Source organism: Salvelinus sp. IW2-2015, linkage group LG1, assembly GCF_002910315.2.
Source record: "Salvelinus sp. IW2-2015 linkage group LG1, ASM291031v2, whole genome shotgun sequence".
NCBI classification, from domain to species: domain Eukaryota; kingdom Metazoa; phylum Chordata; class Actinopteri; order Salmoniformes; family Salmonidae; genus Salvelinus; species Salvelinus sp. IW2-2015.
Genome location: NC_036838.1, coordinates 55,562,559 through 55,582,402, shown reverse-complemented (window position 1 = coordinate 55,582,402; position 19,844 = coordinate 55,562,559). Strand labels below are relative to the sequence as shown.

The window sequence follows — 19,844 nt, the reverse complement described above, 5'->3', positions numbered from 1 at the left end:
GAAACACTACCTAAAACAAAAAGGCTGTAACACTACCCAAAAACAAAAAGGCTGTGAACACTACCTAAAACAAAAAGCTTGAACACTACCTAAAACAAAGCTGGAACCCACTGCCAAAAACAAAAAGGCTTTGAACACTGCCTAAACAAAAAGCGCTGGAACACTGCCTAAAACAAAAAGGCTAGTGAACACTGCCTTAAAACAAAAAAAGGCGTGACACTCCTAAAACAAAAAGGCTCGTGAAACACTGCCTAAAACAAAATAAGGCTTAACACGCTTAAACAAAGCTGTTGATATCACTGCCTAAAAACAAAAAGCTGTGAACACTGCCTAACCAATAGCTGTGAACACTGCCTAACCAAAAAGCTGTGCACATGCCCTAAACAAATAGGCTGTGAACCCACGCTTAAACAAAAAGGCTGTGAACACTGCCTAAAACAAAAAGGCTGTGAACATGCCTAACAAAAAGGCTGAACACTGCCTAAAACCAAATAGGCGTGAACATGCCTAAACCAAAATAGCCCTGTGAACACTTCCCTAAAACAGAAGGCTGTAACACTGCCTAAACAAAGAAGCTTAACACTGCCAAACCTTGTTTAAGCAATGGTATTGCTGTTTGATTAATGTGTAGTTTTGGTACGTATTAGGATACACAAACACCTATTTCTTCTAGAGACAGACGAGTCAGTTGAGGTGGTGAAAGGGATAAAGCCAAGGAGAGAGACTTCAAGGACAGTGCACACCACGAGCAGACCAGGTGTCACCCTTTTGCCAGCCAGCACCAGTATGGACAGTGGCAAACAGCATCGTCCAACTCAGTTGATGCACAAAAACCATATCAGCACACCACAATTTATAGAACCCAAACTCTTCAAACTGTCAAGAGAGAGAACCTGCACTATAGACATTCTAAAACTATTATTTTATAGTACTTATAGATTGAAACAGTGACAACCCCTTCATAACTACTGTTACCTAACAATTATCCAGTAGTATGATTATGTCCCTCAATATACATTAACCTATTACAACTATTCATGTTTTACAGCACTACTTGGTTCCCCCCGGAATGCTCCTAAGAAAATTTCATACTTGTCCCTCCAAGGTTGATATCAGATTTTCCCCTTGGTACACCTACAGTCATCCCTGCAGCACACTGTAGGACACTTCCTCATGACTAAAACCCAGAGTCTCTCAGAGCCTCACATCACCCACAACACCTCTCTCAGATCACAGTGTATCGAGAAGGTGGAACCCAACCAATGAAGCATCACGCCACTAAATTACATGTTACTAAAACAGGCCTATATGGAGTCAAACAGTACAGACTCTACCAAAAAGCATTAGTAGCCAAAAAATACAATCTCTCCTGGACAACTTTTTAGCCTTAACATTCTACCTCCGCAATAAGTGTAAATTGCCGTTGAACATTAAACTTTATATTTGCAATAGCTCCGGCTATCTAAAAGCACTAAGAGCAAACAAAAATAACAGATATGAAAAATGGTTGATAGTAATGCAAAAATCTACGAAAGTCATGATAATAATCTAGCAAAAACACAGAACCAACAACAAAAAATATACGCCTTCAAATCGAGACCGAGACACTGAAAGTGCATATAACAAATAGCTGCTAGCGCTATAGAACAAAAAGACAGCACATAGAAATCTATACTGATTGTAATTGCAGAGAGAATCCTATTATGATCTTCACACACCACTCTGGATTTCAGGAGACTACTACCTTTAACTGACAAAGAGAACACTCGATGAACTTGTCTACCAAATATGGTAATATTTCGACAGCTCTGAATAGAACTCTCTTAGCAATACCTTACTCTTCACCAGAAGAGCATTTCGAATGTCTCAAATAGATACGGTAGGCGCGAACTCAAACTAAGACTTTTACCTAACTATCTCCCGAGATCCCACTCCATAACAATTGCCGTCACAACTTGTCAAATACGCTCTCAACAGAGACCCACTTAGTTCTCTCCTAACACCTAAAATTAGATCCCTTACGGAAACCTCAACAAAATGAATTTCTTATACCAGTTCCCATATTTAATTCAAGATGACATATAATGTCCCATACCTCATTATTTTATGAAGCTTCCGTCCCTATTATAAATGCTTAATTTCTCAAATATCAACAGAAGCCACAAAAAAATCAAAATTCTCTTTAACTGATAAATCCTATCCCCCACAATGTACCACTCAACTTTTATATGGAATAAGAACCGGACTAATTTTCAAAACGCGAGCGTCTATCAACAAATCGTGCAGCTAGTGCTCTCACAACAAATCTCCTCATATCCTTCCTCTAATGTCATCAAAATTCCTTAGATACAGTAAGCGTTAGCCGTAGACAAGAAATTGACATCAGCACTACATTCAAAGCGAAAACATTTCCCCTCATGACAGCACTGTTCAACTGAAACCTCTGTTCAGAACAATATGTATCTGATTGGAAACTTACAAATATCCATACTACCTCTCGCACTCAAAATCTATCAATCAAACATCCAACACTTTGCGTCTTAAGAGAAAGAATTTAGACAATATGCTGCTCGAGAACTCAGAGCGAACATTCCTCAACCACAATCTATTAACCCTGTCTATTACGTGGAACCTCAAGTACACCAGACCCCACAAATATACGTGATGCCACCAACTCGAACGTCAAGCCCTGAGCTCTCGCTGACTGTCAGCCGCTCTGCGTACACTATCTCTGTTGCTTGTTCCAACATCATTTTCTCCACAAAGTATTCATATATGATGCGGGTACGCTACTCATAATTATTCTAAAGAAACTATTCCTCTACCATTGAGTTATGAACTGGTGAAGCACACTTCCGTAAACGACCAGTCATTTGATACATATGTTTTCTATGTCCGTGCGACTTAACTTTTTTTTGCAGGTTCATCAAACAGACAGTATGTGAGTTACAAACATTGTATTTGCTGCCCATAACAATAAAACCCATAATAGTTGAAAGCAGCCCAAGTTTTGGATGACCGCCAGCCTGGAGCCATTTGGATGTAGCATCCATGTGCCCAGTGCGAAAAGTAGTCCTTGACTACGTGCCAACCCACAACCTGCCTCCTTATCTCACTCTCAGTTAATAAAGGAAACAGTTCCACCTCCAAATGTTATATCAGATTCAACTATCACCTGTTCATAAGATAAATAAATAACTTGATATAAACTGTTTTACTACTATATTTCTTCTGAGAAGTTTGAATAGTTTGCGAAGTTGGAGGCCTTGTCATGCAGGTCTCCTACACTACAACGAATCACTGCGATGCTTGAGAAAACTGTGACAGGAAACCACAGGCACCTCAGCAGAATAGATCATCTGACTTCTGGTGATAAAACTTGTTTGCTTTTATTAGAAAACTGATTATGAAATGAAGTTAGAATCAAGTTCTTATTGACCACAAGTTCACTTTGTTAAAACAGTTGTGACTCTTACTCATTTTTTTCATGAGACGAAGTCAAAACATTGAGCTTGCAATGGTTGAATAACCTCTCCTCTCAATGTAACAAAATTGAAAGGAGCTGATCGTGAACTTCAGAGAGTAGCAGCAGAGAGCCATTCTCCCATCCACATCGACAGGGCCACAGTGGAGCTGGTGAAAAGCTTAAGTTCCCTTCAGCGTGACACATCCCACTTGACGACCTTTGGCCTTCCTGTGACCCGCGGTGCTGAGATGTCTTGTAATTCCATCACACAGACAGTGTGGTGAAGAAGGCGCAACAGCGCCTCTTCAACCTCGGGAGCTGAAAGAAATTTGGCTTGCCCCTACAAACCTCCACAAACTTTCTGCACAGATGCCACAATTGAGAGTATCCTGTCGGGCTGTATCACCACCGAGTACAAAATTGCAACGTCCACAGCCACAGCTCTCCAGAGCGTGGCTGTGGTACACAAACACATCACGCGGCACACTGCCTGCCCTCCAGAACATTACAGCACCCGTGTCCAGGAAGCCAAGAAGATCATCAAGGAACATCAAGCCAACCCGACCCATGACCTGTCACCCCCACTACCATCTAGAAGGAGGAACAGGTGCACGTTTATCAAAGCTGGACCGAGAGACTGAAAAAACAGCTTCTATCTCCAGCCATCTGACTGTTAAATAGTCACCACCATACCCAGCCCTTTAACTTCAGTCACTGTGTACTAGCTGGGCTACCACCCCGTACTCAAATCCGCTGCACCTAGGAGAGACTGTTGCCCTATTACATAATCATTGAACACGTGACTTTAATCATGTTTTATATATACTGTTTCACCCACTTCATATGTGGTAATACTGTATTCTATCAAGGCGCATCCTATATACTACTGTGTACAGACCTTTCTTTCATATACTGTCCAAGGCTGTGAACACTTCCTAAACAAGAAGGCTGTGAACACTTCCTAAACAAAAAGGCTGTGAACACTGCTTAAACAAATAGGCTGTGAACACTTCCTAAACAAGAAGGCTGTGAACACTGCCTAAAACAAATAGGCTGTGAACACTGCCTAAAACAAATAGGCTGTGAACACTTCCTAAACAAGAAGGCTGTGACACTGCCTAAACAAGAAGGCTGTGAACACTGCCTAAAACAAGACCTCGGAGTCTAAATGTTTGTGTGTTTACTTTTCAGTTGTTTCTACCTGTAAACTAGTTTTGAAGTTCAATCGTTTTATACACTGAACAAAAATATAAACGCAACATGTAAAATGTTGGTATCATGTTTTATTAGCTGAAATAAATAATCCCAGAAATGTTCAATACGCACAAAGCTTATTTCTCTCAAATGTTGTGCATGAATTTCTTTACGTCCCTGTTTGTGAGCATTTCAACTTTTCCAATATAATCCATTAGTGAGGCATATCAAGATGCTGATTAAATATCATGATYATTATACAGGTTCACCTTGTGATGGGGACAATAAAAGGCCACTTTAAAATGTGCAGTTTTGTCACACAACACAATGCCACAGATGTCTCAAGTTTTGAGGGAGCGTGCRATTGGCATGCTGACTGCAGGAACATCCACCAGAGCTGTTGCCAGAGAATGTAATRTTCATTTCTCTACCATAAACTGCCTCCAACGTCCTTTTAGAGAATTTGACAATGCATCCAACTGGCTTCACAACCACAGAAACCGTGTAAGGCACGCCAGCCCAGGACCTCCACATCCGGCTATGCACTCCCAGGCCCACCCCTGACTGCACCCCTGCTCAGTCATGTAAAATCCATAGATTAGGGCCTAATGAATTTATTTAAATTGACTGATTTCCTTGTATGAACTGTAACYCAGTAACATCTTTGAAATTGTTTCATGTTGCATTTATGTTTTTGTTCAGTATATAATTGTATAACCTTGTAAGTACAAGGTTTTGACTATACTGTTAGCATATTTCCCCTCAATATATTTTGTACCACCCTCCTTATCTCACTCTCAGTGTAATAGAGGGAACAGTTTACCACCTCCAAATGTTATATCAGATCAACTATCACGTGTTCATAAGATAATAAATGAACTTGAATAAACTGTTTTACTACTATATTTTCTTCTGAGAAGTTGAATAGTTTGAGAAGTGTGGAGGCCGTTGTCATGCAGGTACTCCTACACTACAACGAATCACTGCATGCTTGAGAAACTGTGACAGGAAACCACAGGCACCTCAGGCAGGAATAGATCATCTTGACTTCTGGTGATAAACTTGTTTGGCTTTCTTAGAAAACTGATTATGAATGAAGTTAGAATCAGAGTTCTTTTGACCACCAAGTTCACTTTGTTAAAGACATGTGACTCTTACTCATTTTTGTCATGAGATGAAGTCAAACATGAGGCAGTGCAATGGTTAATAACCTCTCTCTCAATGTAACAAAATGAAGGAGCTGATCGTGAACTTCAGGAAGTAGCAGAGAGAGCATTCTCCCATCCACATCGACAGGGCCACAGTGGAGCTGGTGAAAAGCTTTAAGTTCCTCAGCGTGCACATCACTGACGACCTTGGCCTTCCTGTGACACCGGGTGCTGTAGATGTCCTGTAGATGTCCATTCACACAGACAGTGTGGTGAAGAAGGCGCAACAGCGCCTCTTCAACCTCGGGAGGCTGAAGAAATTTGGCTTGGCCCCTAAAACCTCCACAAACTTCTACAGATGCACAATTGAGAGTATCCTGTCGGGCTGTATCACCACCTAGTACAGAAATTGCAACGTCCACAGCCACAGGGCTCTCCAGAGGGTGGTGYGGTCAGCACAACACATCACCGGGGCACACTGCCTGCCCTCCAGGACATCTACAGCACCCGGTGTCACAGGAAGGCCAAGAAGATCATCAAGGACATCAGCCACCCGAGCCATGACCTGTTCACCCCACTACCATCTAGAAGGAGGAGACAGTGCAGGTTTATCAAAGCTGGGACCGAGAGACTGAAAAACAGCTTCTATCTCCAGGCCATCTGACTGTTAAATAGTCACCACCARTACCCAGCCCTTAACTTCAGTCACTGTTACTAGCTGGCTACCACCCGTACTCAATCCTGCTGCACCTAGAGACTGTTGCCCTATATACATAATCATTGAACACTGGTGACTTTAATMATGTTTATATATACTGTTKTACCCACTTCATATGTGTATACTGTATTCTAGTCAAGGCGCATCCTATATAACTACTGGTGTACAGACCTTTTCTATTCATATACTGTCCATACTGTCTAAACACACGTCATATACATATATATTTATATTCCGGTTTCGTGTGTATTGTTTTGTRTTGTTAGGTATTACTGCACTGTTGGAGCTAGAAACACAAACATTTTGCCACACCTGCGTCTAACATCTGCAAATATGTGTACGCAACCAATAACATTTGATTTGATTCACTGAATTGTAATCATCATCACTGTGGTTTGTGATGTATGCTAAATTCTCTTGAGAGGATGAATTATACAACAAATAGAGCACAAAATGTAGATGGTTCTCTACAGTATGTCATCATTACTTAGATCAAAGGATTGAACGATTTTCATCAGCAACAAAAAACTTACCCAACTGATGAGGAACTCAGTGGAACTGGAGGCTTCCTCTTTTGAAAGTCTCCTACGTGAGTTAGCAAGATTTCTTTTTAAACGCTGTTCTTCTGTTTAACGCAGACAAAGTATTTCAGTCACATGTTTACAATGACTGAAAATGTGCCTTGATGAGAAAAYATGTCACAAATTGAGTAGAACATGATCTTCATTGTTTTGTTCTCGTACATCATGAAGACCAGGGAATGACTGGCTTGCACTTTAATTGACTCACTGAAATTAATGTCTATTTACTCGTAGAGTACATTCCTTGGTTGCCAAATTAGTTATAATGAAATAGATATTGCAGATGTGACACATACAAAATAAATCCCATGAATTGTGAGATGTAAAATGTTTGTGAACATTTTGAAAAAGCTGCAAACTTTATCCAGCAGGCAAAAAAAAGAACTGTCCCCTCTAACCCAATGTATGATTTTTTACCTTCATTTAACTAGGCAAGTCAGTTAAGAACAAATTCTTATTTTCAATGACAGCGGGTTAACTGCCTTGTGCAGAATGACATATTTATATCTTGTCAGCTCGGRGATTTGATCTTGCAACCTTTCAGTTTCTAGTCCAACGCTCTAACCACTAGGCTACCTGCCACCCCAAATCTTGACAAACCAGTTGCAGATGTGTTGTAAGAAATGATTTATATAATGCACTAGATGACTGATAGGGGGTGCTGTGTTGAAGACACCGTGAATATATCTTGGCACTCCTCCAACATTGTAAAAAATACAGAAATGCATTTGTTAATGTCTACAGTACATTAGTTTTTGGCCGTATTTACTCTATTACAGACACTTCAGTGCATACTCTATATGATGTGAGCTAAACATAAACATTTAATACATGTACAAATATTAAAACATCTTTAAAGTATAATTGTTTGAGATCTTTTAAGATTACTAATGTTACTGTCCCCACTACAACAAAAAAAGACTTAAACATTTAAACATGTAATTGAAATACTGTAGAATTTCATTAATTCCTATGGAGAACTGCTCCTGAGTGGCGCAGCGGTCTAAGGCACTTCATTGCTGGTTCCCTGGTTCAAATCCAGGCTTTATCACATCCGGTTGTGATTGGGAGTCACATAGGGCGGTGCACAATTGGCCCAGGTTTGTCTGGGGTAGGCCGTCATTGTAAATAAGAATTTCTTCTTAACTGACTTGCCTAGTTAAATAAAAATGTCAATATGTCCGACTGGTGACTTCAAAGCCTCTCAATGCCCAATACATAGCATCATCAATCCAGGGTTTACATACATCATTGGTTGTAAAACATGGAACAACATGACCTGGCCTCTAAGTTCATGTCCCTGTCATCAGGACTAATGCTCCCCTGGCCACTACTCTACGGTGCCAGCTTACTGATTACAAACTGGATAGCTTTTTATAATCATGATTTGGGCAGCCATTGYTGTTTCTACCTCATATTAGAACACTGATATCAGAACATCAAACCAAATAGGGATAATTTCCCTCTACCTGTTGAAATAGCATTTATTTTGCCAAATTTGACATAGCCCTTTTGCCACCTTTATATAGCAAGACATTTGCTTMAAGGTGTACCATGCAAAAATCAATCTGCCATTTCCTGATTGCTAAAATTCTAATAATTTGCTTAATTTCAGTTTATGTGACAAAACAAGCAAGTATATTTTCCATAACCAAAAATATAGTATTTTCAGCTGTTGGAACCTGGTGTACAAAACCAAAAGTAAAAGACGCAAAAACTAAACTTAAGAACGGGAAGCATAGAAATAGCGCACATGGAACAGATTTACCGCTTCTTAGACTTGCTTTCAATGAGAATGGCAGAGATATAACACACATTTCTATGTGAATTTGGTCAGGTCGCCCAAAAAGTGACATATTTCAGCTTTAAGAATGATTTCTGAAGGATATGTATAGGCTTAACTAAGCCTTTAAAGTTATAACTTGTTTAGTGCAAGACCATTGTGAAAAGGTGAAAGTCAGTACCTTGACTCTGCCCACCATCATCATGATCCTAGACAGGTGGCTAATGTACATGATGGACCAGCTTGTAAACCTGTTGGTTAGATATCACCCATCCTCTCAGGTGATGAAATATCTCTCCTCTGTATGACTGGGGTAAGGGCACAGCTGTATAAAACAGACTCTCTCTTTCTCCACACTACTCCTAGTACATCATTAATAATAATTTGGTGGGTGCTTATATTTGTCCTATTTCACAGATGTACAAATGTGTATTGGAAATGTGTTTTTTGTGTAATCTATCTCTCCCTGAGACACCCTCGGAGAGTGGAGTCACGGCCAGGATCTGCCATTATCAATGGCGACTATCGACAGAACTTTCACCTTGTCGGCTCAGGGATTTGAAATAGCGACCTTTCAGTTACTGGCCCAATGGTCTATYTGCTAGGCCTGCTCTGTAATAGTTAGGGACACTTTAAGGATTATGCTCCAATTTGTGCAATACATTTTTACAATACGATCCGGGTAATACCCATTGTTCTAAATACCGCTAATTGAATCTGAAAAGGCTATAAAAGTGTCTTGACCCTGTTGGATCCTCGCACCGAAGTGGCAGARAATCATCGTTTCTCAGCTTTAACGGTAAAACAGGGGTGAAACCTTTTGGCAGCCCCTCTTCCGAATCACAAAGCCCTAAGGATAATGGCTTTGTAATGTAATGCATGACTTCATTCCATTTCAGTGTCATGAAAAGTGTAAACATTGCAGTGATCTGAGGTGAAGGKAGAGAGCTGGAAACTGTCCTCTGTGGCAAAATATTCTTAAAGGGGCTATACTGTATCTAATACATGTGAATGGAGAGTATGATATTAACTATGGTAGTGGTATATAAGTATGAGGAAAAAAACACTCCACCTCTGCTCAGACTAATGCAGTGTCTACTCCCACATACTGCAAGCACAGTCCCATGCCCACTGAGCCCCAGTCCACTGAGATGGTCAGAATATGAAGTCATGCTGCACAAAGCCATTATCGTTAAGCAGCATAGGCCAGTAATGAAAACACTTCATCCCAGTCCTACAGCACTATCTGTTCCACTTTATGTTTTTACATAGATCATAACATTACTATCTCACCATGACAAAATGAAACAATGTCTGCYACGCTGATAGGCTCTCATTAGTGATTTATCTGAGATGCACCTTGGTTGGGTGATTTGTCTGTCCAGCACCTGAACCAAGAAGATTTATGATATCCCCATACCTTCTTTACCACCATCCCACCCTCCCCAGGACCATCAATGCTGGGAAGAGCATGCTAAATGAGGACCAAGCKTCCTGTGAGCTGCTCTACGTGAAGAAGCTGAGCGACAAAAAACAGCGCAACTCCACACTGCTGGACGACAATGGGGTGAGACTACCTGAAATCATAGAATGTTGAGCATTAGTTCTAATAATTATGATTATATTAGTAGACGGCCCAAAAACTAGGCCTACAGCACTACAATAGGAGATTAGGCAAAGCATGCACACATCCTGGTCAAATGTCTGTATTCTATGTACTACTGCCTCTATAGTGAAGGTTGGACCCTTGATGACATACTACAGCAAGGTTCACCCAGGTCTCTCTAATACAACCATGTCAGTTTAAATGTCTCCAGTCCAAACTTCGAAGAACCAGACGTCATTGGGTGGCTGGGGATTCATTTTTTTTCCTGGCAAAGCAAAGACAATCTCCTTAAGACTGACCGTTGTACGCTGCTGTATTTAGAAACAGCTTTGTGTGGGTCCGTAGAGCAGCTAACCGCCCCTAGCACACAAAGCCAAAAACCCACTCACTAAGAGATGGCTCCATAATCTCTCAAATGTATTTACACAGCAGAGTCTATATCAGTCGATACAGTGCTGTTCAAAGGGTTGTGTCATGTCGGGTCAATCGCTCCCGTCCTTCTGCTGGCCTCCCAACCCCCTCCTCTATTCTCCATGTTCACCCTCTGTCCCTCCCGTTAATGAATTACATCATYGCTTCGTGTGGCCCTCCTCCTCTAGTCCAGTAAGAGGTTAACAGAGTTCCATACTGCTGTCCATTCTGTGCACTGGGCTCTTAGATATGTCCTAACCGTCTRAACATACACTACTACACTATACTTAACACTATTACTTCTTGGCATAGGTGCAAAAGAAGATGGTGAGAAGTAAGATTCACCGGTTTGGTGGAAATCTAGTTAGTGGGATTTACYGGCATAAAGAAATCCTGTGGAAGGGAATAAAATCAAGTGGGATATTCACTGTCTTAATATTCACTGTCTTTAGGAGGTTTTTCTGTGGCAYAGTAACTGCTGTCATTGTGAACATATTTACTATGATGTCGTGYCATGAAGATGAAGAATTATTCCCATCCATTTTCTGACAGAAATTTCCACACTGGAAATCCTTTAGGCATTCACTGAGCTTGTAATTCTCATTGAGTTCAAATCTTGCAAGAGACTTGTTAGAGAGACCCATGTGGCCAGTGTTATTATTTCAGGCTATTTATCTCCTTTCTTACTGTCAGCCTAATTGTATTGATATATCTAAATGCATGTTTGATATGATTCGATCTTGGTTTGACTTAAACTTTTTCCAGGATGGCACAGGAATCCCTCTGCAGTATTGGGGCGTGTTCGACGGCCACGCCGGCTCAGGGTGTGCCATCATGGCGTCCAAACTCCTCCATCGCCTCATCAGAGACAGACTGGAGGACATTGCCCACCTGCTGGAGAACCCCTCTGCGGCGCTCCCTATCTGCCTGGCCAAGAATGGCAGCCCCTACCAGGTGGCGGTGAAGAAGGGGGCGAATGCCACCCAGGACCCAGAGAACCCTGACGCCATCTCTGATCCCTCCATCCGCTTCCACATGGAGAAGGCTGTCAGTCTGGAGAGTCTGATCATGGGTGTCATAGAAAACGCCTTCAAACAGATGGTAAGACACAGGCGTACGCTCACAGCATATCACCTTACTTTGTGAAATAGCGCTCTACTAGTCTCGCAAGACCATTCTTCCAAATCTCCTCTCAGCGAAGCCTGGGCATCTGAGGCTAGCGGTTTACCACATGAGACGGGATACAGGAGCTAGTGAGCAAAATGGGTTTCACAGAATGCACTGATTATTTATCTTTTGGTAGTCGTTATCTCTCAAGTTAAGTATAACCTCTTTAATGCAATAAGTGCTACTGACTTCATTCTGCAAGCCATTGAATGAATGACCTTTTGTTTTCTGTTCCTGTTCTGTTGATTACAGGATGAACTGATAGAGAAAGAAAAGATGTCCTATACCATCTCTGGTGGTTGTTGTGCCTTGGCTGCCATTCATTTGATGGGGAAGCTCTACGTTGCCAATGCAGGAGACAGCAGGTAGGTCAACAGATCAAACTAATAGCAGCAGGATTGATTAATGCCCTAATGGCTAATGACTGATGTATTACAGGCCTGCTTGTTGTACACATTCAACTCAATGTATTTGATTTCAGTCACTCAATGCAGAGTTGAATGACTGAAACAGAGGTTAAAGGAAGTGATAACATGTTGCCCATAGCCATTGATTCAAAGAGGTTTCCTTTGGTCATGCTCATAATAATGTCACACAGATGTTCTTTCGACCTCTGTTGGCCACTCTTTGTACTGCAACACCATTCATCSTGAACCGTAAGCTCCTGGTAGAACTTGCCYATAGGCACAGATCTAGGATCAGTATACTGTTTGTCAATCTTAGTCTAAACCGACCTTAGATCAGTGTCTAGGGGCAATAATCATCCAGTAACATCCCTGGACTTCATGCTGTGTCATCCCTCTTAACACCACATTATCTGTCTTGAGGGTCCTCCTAATATGGGGTCACATTATGGTGTCTGTCTTTGTCATCATACAGTATGTCATTGTCCCTCCCACAGAAATAGAATCAGTATTCATTATACTTTGGTTCTTCCTCTGTCTCTACAGAGCCATCATCATCCGTAACGATGAGGTCATCCCCATGTCCAACGAGTTCACGCCAGAGTCTGAGAGGCAGCGCCTGCAGTATCTGGTGAGGACAGGGTTAATACATGTATTTATGTATTACTTATTTAAAAGGGAGATTTACTCATGAATTAAAGTTTGTCAGATGTTTTCAGACTTTAGAGGTCTGAAAACATCTGAGAAACTTTGATTTTAAAGTGTAATGTCCCTTTAACCAGGTGAGTCCCATCACCACGGGATATGAATCTCTTTTCCAACGGTGCCCTGGACAAAAAGGAAGATGCAGGGGAGAGGGAGGGTGATGTTATTTAATGTCTGATTCAGACTACATCTTTATTAATTTATTGTCGGCTTGGTGGGTGGCTGGCTGTGTGGGAGAGTGGTGGAACCCTCAGGGTGAGAGATGTACTGTGTGTTGATTGTGCATCACAGCTATATAATGTTCCACCCTCACTTTTCTTACTGCCATGACACTTCCTTGACGGTATGTTTATCAGGGTTGGGGGTCAATTCCATTTCAATTCCAGACAATTCAGGAAGTAAACTGAAATTCCAATTCCAACTCCAATTCTCTTCATCGCTTTCCAATGCAGAAAATGTGGAATTGGAATTTGGTTTACTTTCTGAATTGACTGTAATTTACCCCAACTCTGATGATTATTGCTCTATTCACATCTTAAAAATATATTAAATCAACGAGCCATTTTGTCAAAAGTCAAGTCAATTTGACATGACAGTTTGTCATATAAAGTTTTGTCACTGTTTTCTCTGCTCTGTGTGTCCCTGCAGGGCTTCCTGAGACCGGAGCTGCTTGGGAACGAGTTCACGCCCATGGAGTTCCCTCGCAGGATCCAGTACAGGGAGCTGGGCAGGAAGATGCTCTTCAGGGACCACACAATGAACGGCTGGTAAATGCCAGCTGTTGTCGAACATGTGTGTTACTTTTCAGGCCATTGTATTTTTTATGATTAGGGCCAGGAGTTTTTACAGACCACATAACCTGACCAGGAAAATAATATACTTGTTGACAGAATAGAATCACTAATCCCTAACCCGTAATCCTATTTGTTGCAGGGCTTACAAAACCATCGTAGAAGACGACCTCAAGTTCCCACTCATATATGGAGAGGGCAAAAAGGTGAAATGTTTATGGACTGGGTACTGGTGGACATCATAACAGAATAGCACAGTAGATGTATGGTGCTGTAAGGTCTACCGTGGGTAGGTTTACATGAGATATATGGTGCTGTAAGGTCTACCGTACTGTAGGTAGAGCAACATTATTTTTCCTGACCAGGTAAAACCCTGACCAAGTCATGGGACGTTGGATTGGCTATACAGTAAAGTATAGCTGGTTCTTCAAACCACATGTAGAGTTGCGGTTATCCTCCCGCCCTCGTCATGTTTCCCTGACAGGAATAATGCTTAGCTGCTTAGCTTAATTGTCCCCCACGATGAAATCGGGGAGGGAACTGTGAATCTGTCTCCGTTCGTTCGTATGTTCGTCACACACGATGTCTCAGACAGCACTGGTCCAATTTTGACTAAACTTGGGTGAATGATGCGTCTTGCCATAAAGATCTGGCATTTACAAAATGACACAGATTGGCCCAAGGCGGGAGCTACAGTAATTAACTGAAGTACTGAAATGTGTTAGTCGTGACATCTAATTTGGCCCAAGGGGGGCGGCATCATTCGTGGGGGACGACATGTTTACTGTTTCCTTGTTTACGCTGCAGGACAGTTCACCTGCAGGACAGACATAGCAAGATATAATTTTTAGTTGTTCATTCCACTGTATGTGTGGGAGGATTTCATGGTTGTTACTGAACTCTCCCAGTCTTTAGCTGTGTGGTTAAAGATAAATGCTCCTGAGTCACTAATCCGTCATAAGTGGATATTTCTCAAATTTAAGCATATCCACAGGCACTAACCCACATTATTCACATTGTGTGTGTGTGTGTGTGTGTGTGTGTGTGTGTGTGTGTGTGTGTGTGTGTGTGTTGTGTGTGTGTGTGTGTGTGTGTGTGTGTGTGTGTGTGTGTGTGTAGGCCCGTGTCATGGCCACCATTGGGGTAACACGTGGCCTTGGCGATCATGACCTGAAGGTGTACAACTCCAACATCTACATCAAGCCCTTTCTCTCCTGCTGCCCAGAGGTGAATGAGAGATGTTATGCTGTTTATGTCTAGGACCATTTATCGCCACCCATCTGCAAGATCAAGACTTGTCTAGAAGCATCCTAGTGTGTTCCAAATTTTGGCCGACATCTAATGACATAAGTTTACTTTATTTTGGCTCATCAATCTATGTATTGTCCAGTATTTTATTGATTATCCTGAAAAGCAAAGATATCTGATCCAAATTCATTGATAGATGGGAAGCCTCTATGATTTATCTTATTATTACAGCCGTGTTTAACACTCGACCTGCACTCCTTCCCTCCCGTATCTCCAGGTGATAGTGTACGACATGTCTGACTACGAGCACGGCCCTGACGACGTGCTGGTGATGGGTACAGATGGGCTGTGGGACGTGACCACGGACAGGGAGGTAGCAGACACAGTTTCAGGCTTCCTGTCCTGCTGCGAGCCCACTGATCCTGTGAGGTACTGTACTATAATCTCTAGTCTGTAATCTACACAATAATTGACCTTTGATTAATTATTGAATTAATTAATAAGATGAGGTCTAAGGGTATTCCATAGCGACTGCGTTCGAGATAAGTCACGGGTCAAAGACTGTACCTGCTAGCAGCATGTGTCCCACGTTCGAAGCTACATCCATAATCGGTAAACGGTTCTGATTGAAGGATCGCTGTTTGCGTCGCCGAGCAGTGAACAATAAACTATTTAATCCAGTTTTTAGATACTGCCCCCCTCTCCAAATCAAAATATAATATGAATGGCAATGTTTTTATTTCTCTTTGCCTGCACAGCTGTCTGTGGTTCACACCTGTCTGTGGTTCACACCTGTCTGTGATTCACACATGTCGGTGGTTCACACATGTCGGTGGTTCACACCTGTCTGTGGCTCACACCTGTCTGTGGTTCATACATGTCTGTGGTTCACACCTGTCTGTGGTTCACACCTGTCTGTGGTTCACACCTGTCTGTGGTTCATATCTGTCTGTGGTTCATACCTGTCTGTGGTTCATACATGTCTGTGGTTCATACCTGGCGGCGGTGCCTTAGAGACACACCTGTGGCAGAGAATGGCTGGTTGCCTTGTCATGGAAGGATGTGATTCATACTATTACAGTTATTACCAATTAAAACGGTGTAGATATCACAGGGGGTTGGTGGCACCTTAATTGAGGAGGACTGGCTCGTGGTAATGGCTGGAGGGGAATAGGTGGAATGGTATGAATACATCAAACACATGGTTTCCAGGTGTTTGATGCCATTCCATTGGCTTCGTTCCAGACATTATTATGAGCCCTCCTCCTCTCAGCAGCCTCCACTAGTAAATATTGAATATTCAGGTAGCCTTGAAAAAAACTACTGAATATTGGTTAGTATAGGAGGATTATTTAAATGATATCTCCACTAGAGGCCAGTATCTAGCCTGTACAAATGACTACGGTGGCAATACCTTTTTGACAAACACCTTCACATAACACATATTTGGGATGCATTGCAAATTAAATTCATGAACATTAAAAAAATACGCATTTGAAATAAATTGCACCTTTCGATGTTTTGAYCCCAACTCTTCTCATCCAGATACACGCTGGCTGCTCAGGACCTGTTGATGCGGTCGCGAGGGGTCCTGAAAGAGAGGGGCTGGCGGTTACCCAATGAGAGGCTGGGTTCAGGAGACGACATCACTTGTTATGTGATCCCCTTGGCGGGACCGGCGGGGCCGGCGGGACCGGCGGGGCCCGAGAAAGAGACAGAGACATGACAGGCCCTGTCCCACCACCCCGCCAGGAGAGGACTAGTTCCCTAGGACCGACCAGTGTCACTCCGTGCCCCCTACCCTAGCCTGGGGGAGGGGGAAAGAAAACACCTCTCTTGTAGGGAAGCCTCAGGTTGGAGAGCCGGCGCTAACGTGTTGACCGGCCCATTCCCCTGGCTTCTACAACAACACACTCACACACCGGGTTCTCCTTATTGTTTATATTTGGTACTCCTGTAACCGGTGTTCAATAGCATTACCCGACCGACCGACTGACACATGTCCATGTCTGAAACCTGCTCTTTATGATCACTACTTCACCAGACATCTGCCCCTGTAGTTTCACATTTGAATCTCTCTAATTGAACGGCTGATCATTTCATCAGGGTTGGTTTGGCCATCGTCCTATAGCAGTGCTTGGTTCGCCCTTCTGAGTAAAATCTCCTTATTAGCTTATGACCCCCACATGTGATTTATGTCATGCTAAATTGGTCAAATAATCTAATTTATGGCTTGTGTAGAGCACAGTATGACAGGTGGAGGTAGATGGCCATGCATATTGTTTAACGCAGATAGCGTGACTCTGATAGCAGTTGAGGGACTAGCCTCAAGTAGGAATGACGCCACTTCTCAGAAGGCAGTGGAGCTCTGTGAGAAAATATCTATATAAGCCCCATGTCAAAGGTCGGGAGATGCGTCTGAAACATGGATGGGGATGAGGAAGACACAGAGAATGAAGAGGGAAAAGTCTGTGACCCGTCCCGTGCCAGTGTTTCAATGTCCAATGTCAAAGCAGCAGTGAATGATTATGAAGATGTGAAACCTGAAGCACTTTAAGACAATCTGTTTGTTTAGTGGTTATGAATTCAATGGCTTTTCTTAAATGATGTATRTTTAGAGATATCTTTTTGTTTTTTTATTGTTAGTGTTGTCACCAAGAAAGTAGATTGTATTTTTTTGTGTCAGAAATGACTAAGCTGGACTGAGATGTTCATGACATGAGTCTGTTGTGATGTAATTCGATCCAACTCAAATAGCAAAGGGTCTTTTGGCATATAGGCGCAATGTCGTTTTGAATTTGAATGAAACAAAGCTTTCTTTCCTCTCAAAGTGATCCTATATAATGTATCGGTTTGAGTATTTTCTCCCAGATTTAAAAGATCCACACTTTTATGCTCCAATTAAATAGTGCACTGGATGTGTTATCTTCTACTTTATTTTCTGGAGTGACAACTTGTAGTAGAGAATCTGTTTGTCGGTATGTGATCAATTTCACTTGACTGCCTTACTAACACTCRAGGGACATTGTGAGCCAGGGCCTGTATGTTAATACGTGAACTCATTCATATCAAATACTTCATTTCACTCATGTTAAAAGTTTCTAAGAAAAATGTATGCCCTCAAATGTCTTACTTCTCTCTGTAGCTACTAGGTACGTTATCCAGAGCTTTTGAGAACTTTGGTTAAAAACAGTATCATACATTATTGCTTTCTTTATAATAAAGAGGTAGAGAATAAAGTATCCTTTAATACCAAAATAAGAAGTACACTATGTTCCTTGCCCATACTCCCAGTAATTCTGAACCGTATGTTGAACTAATAATTTGGTAAATTATGGAATTATGCCTAATGCAGTTAGATAATGTTCATTCAGTCTAGGAATAAACCCTGTTAATCTTTCAGAAATGTGTGCAATCCATTACAGTTATACAGAGATCTCTGGCCTCTAAATCTGGAAAGGGAAGGTAGAGGAAAACCATTTTGACTTATTAAATAAATGACTAGGTAATACCATAGTGTTTAGTTTATGTTCATTTTGATGGGTTGTTAATTATAATCATTACTTAGATGTTAAATCCAGATGACAAAAAGAAGGAATCGTTTGTAGTACTGTAACTATAGGCTATGGAAAATTAAATGACTACCCTAAATACAAATCCTGCAACACAGTAAGCCACATATAGAATACATTTTATAGTGCAGTAATAGCTCTGAGAATGCTGTTAAATAAGAACTGTTTAGGGTACCATTTTTATCCACACCCTACTAGTGTATCAAATCAAATTATTTATTAAGCCCTTTTTACATCAGCAGATGTCACAAAGTGCTTATASAGAAACCCAGCCWAAAAMCCCAAACAGCAAGCAATGCCGTTGTAGAATCACGGCAGCTAGGAACTCCCTAGAAAGGCAGTGTACTTCCTTGGCTTGATGACGTGCAGTCTCTGGAATCAGTGAGGTCCCCTCCATCTCCACAGTAAAAAAAATACATCAATGGTAGAGTTCGTTTTGCATGGCTCGGAGCCCCGGGTGAGCGGAGTTTGCATATTTTAGTCCATTTCATTGGCCATTATGTGAAATCTCCACCCACCCAGGGCACCGTATAATGCAAAACGAACTCCACCATTGACATTATTTTTGACCGTGGAAAGGGAGGGGACCTCACTGATTCCAACGGCTGCACCTCGTCTGGCCTGTTTCTTAGAACCCTCTATGTAGGATAGTAATTCAGTGGTTCTCAAACCTCTCCTCACTCGGGGACCCCTAGACATTTCACAGTTTTGTTGTAGCTCTGAACTAGCTCACCTGATTCACCTATTCAAGGCCTTGATGATTAGTTGACAAGTTTAATCAGATGTGCTCTCTCTGGAATAGATCAAATACCTGGAACGGCTGGGGGTCCCTGAGGAGAGGTTTAAGAAACAATGTACTAATTTACCGAATACTGCAGAAAGGATGGCACGATTCAGAGGGAATGAAGACAGGAGTCAAATCTGAACAGTGACCAGAAGAGGTTAATTATTTTCCGTTTAAATATCTTCAAGTGTTACAGTTTCTGGTGTGGACTAAGATTGTCCATTTGGAAATAAGTGAATAGGTTACTTTGCGTCGGGTGGAAAAGT

The 19,844-nt window shown here is 41.8% G+C and overlaps 1 protein-coding gene across 1 annotated transcript in view; it reads left to right on the top strand.

Moving 5' to 3' along the window:
- Nucleotides 1-18,738, top strand: part of LOC111970405 (protein phosphatase 1H) — a 24,970-nt gene extending 6,232 nt beyond the window's left edge. The window contains exons 2-10 of the mRNA XM_023997119.2: nt 10,340-10,457; nt 11,673-12,008; nt 12,327-12,439; nt 13,025-13,109; nt 13,832-13,950; nt 14,117-14,180; nt 15,094-15,201; nt 15,500-15,651; nt 16,768-18,738. Coding sequence (XP_023852887.1) covers nt 10,340-10,457; nt 11,673-12,008; nt 12,327-12,439; nt 13,025-13,109; nt 13,832-13,950; nt 14,117-14,180; nt 15,094-15,201; nt 15,500-15,651; nt 16,768-16,948 — 1,276 coding nt within the window. The 3' untranslated portion in view covers nt 16,949-18,738. The remainder of the gene's footprint in view (nt 1-10,339; nt 10,458-11,672; nt 12,009-12,326; nt 12,440-13,024; nt 13,110-13,831; nt 13,951-14,116; nt 14,181-15,093; nt 15,202-15,499; nt 15,652-16,767) is intronic.
- Nucleotides 18,739-19,844: the final 1,106 nt, after the last annotated feature.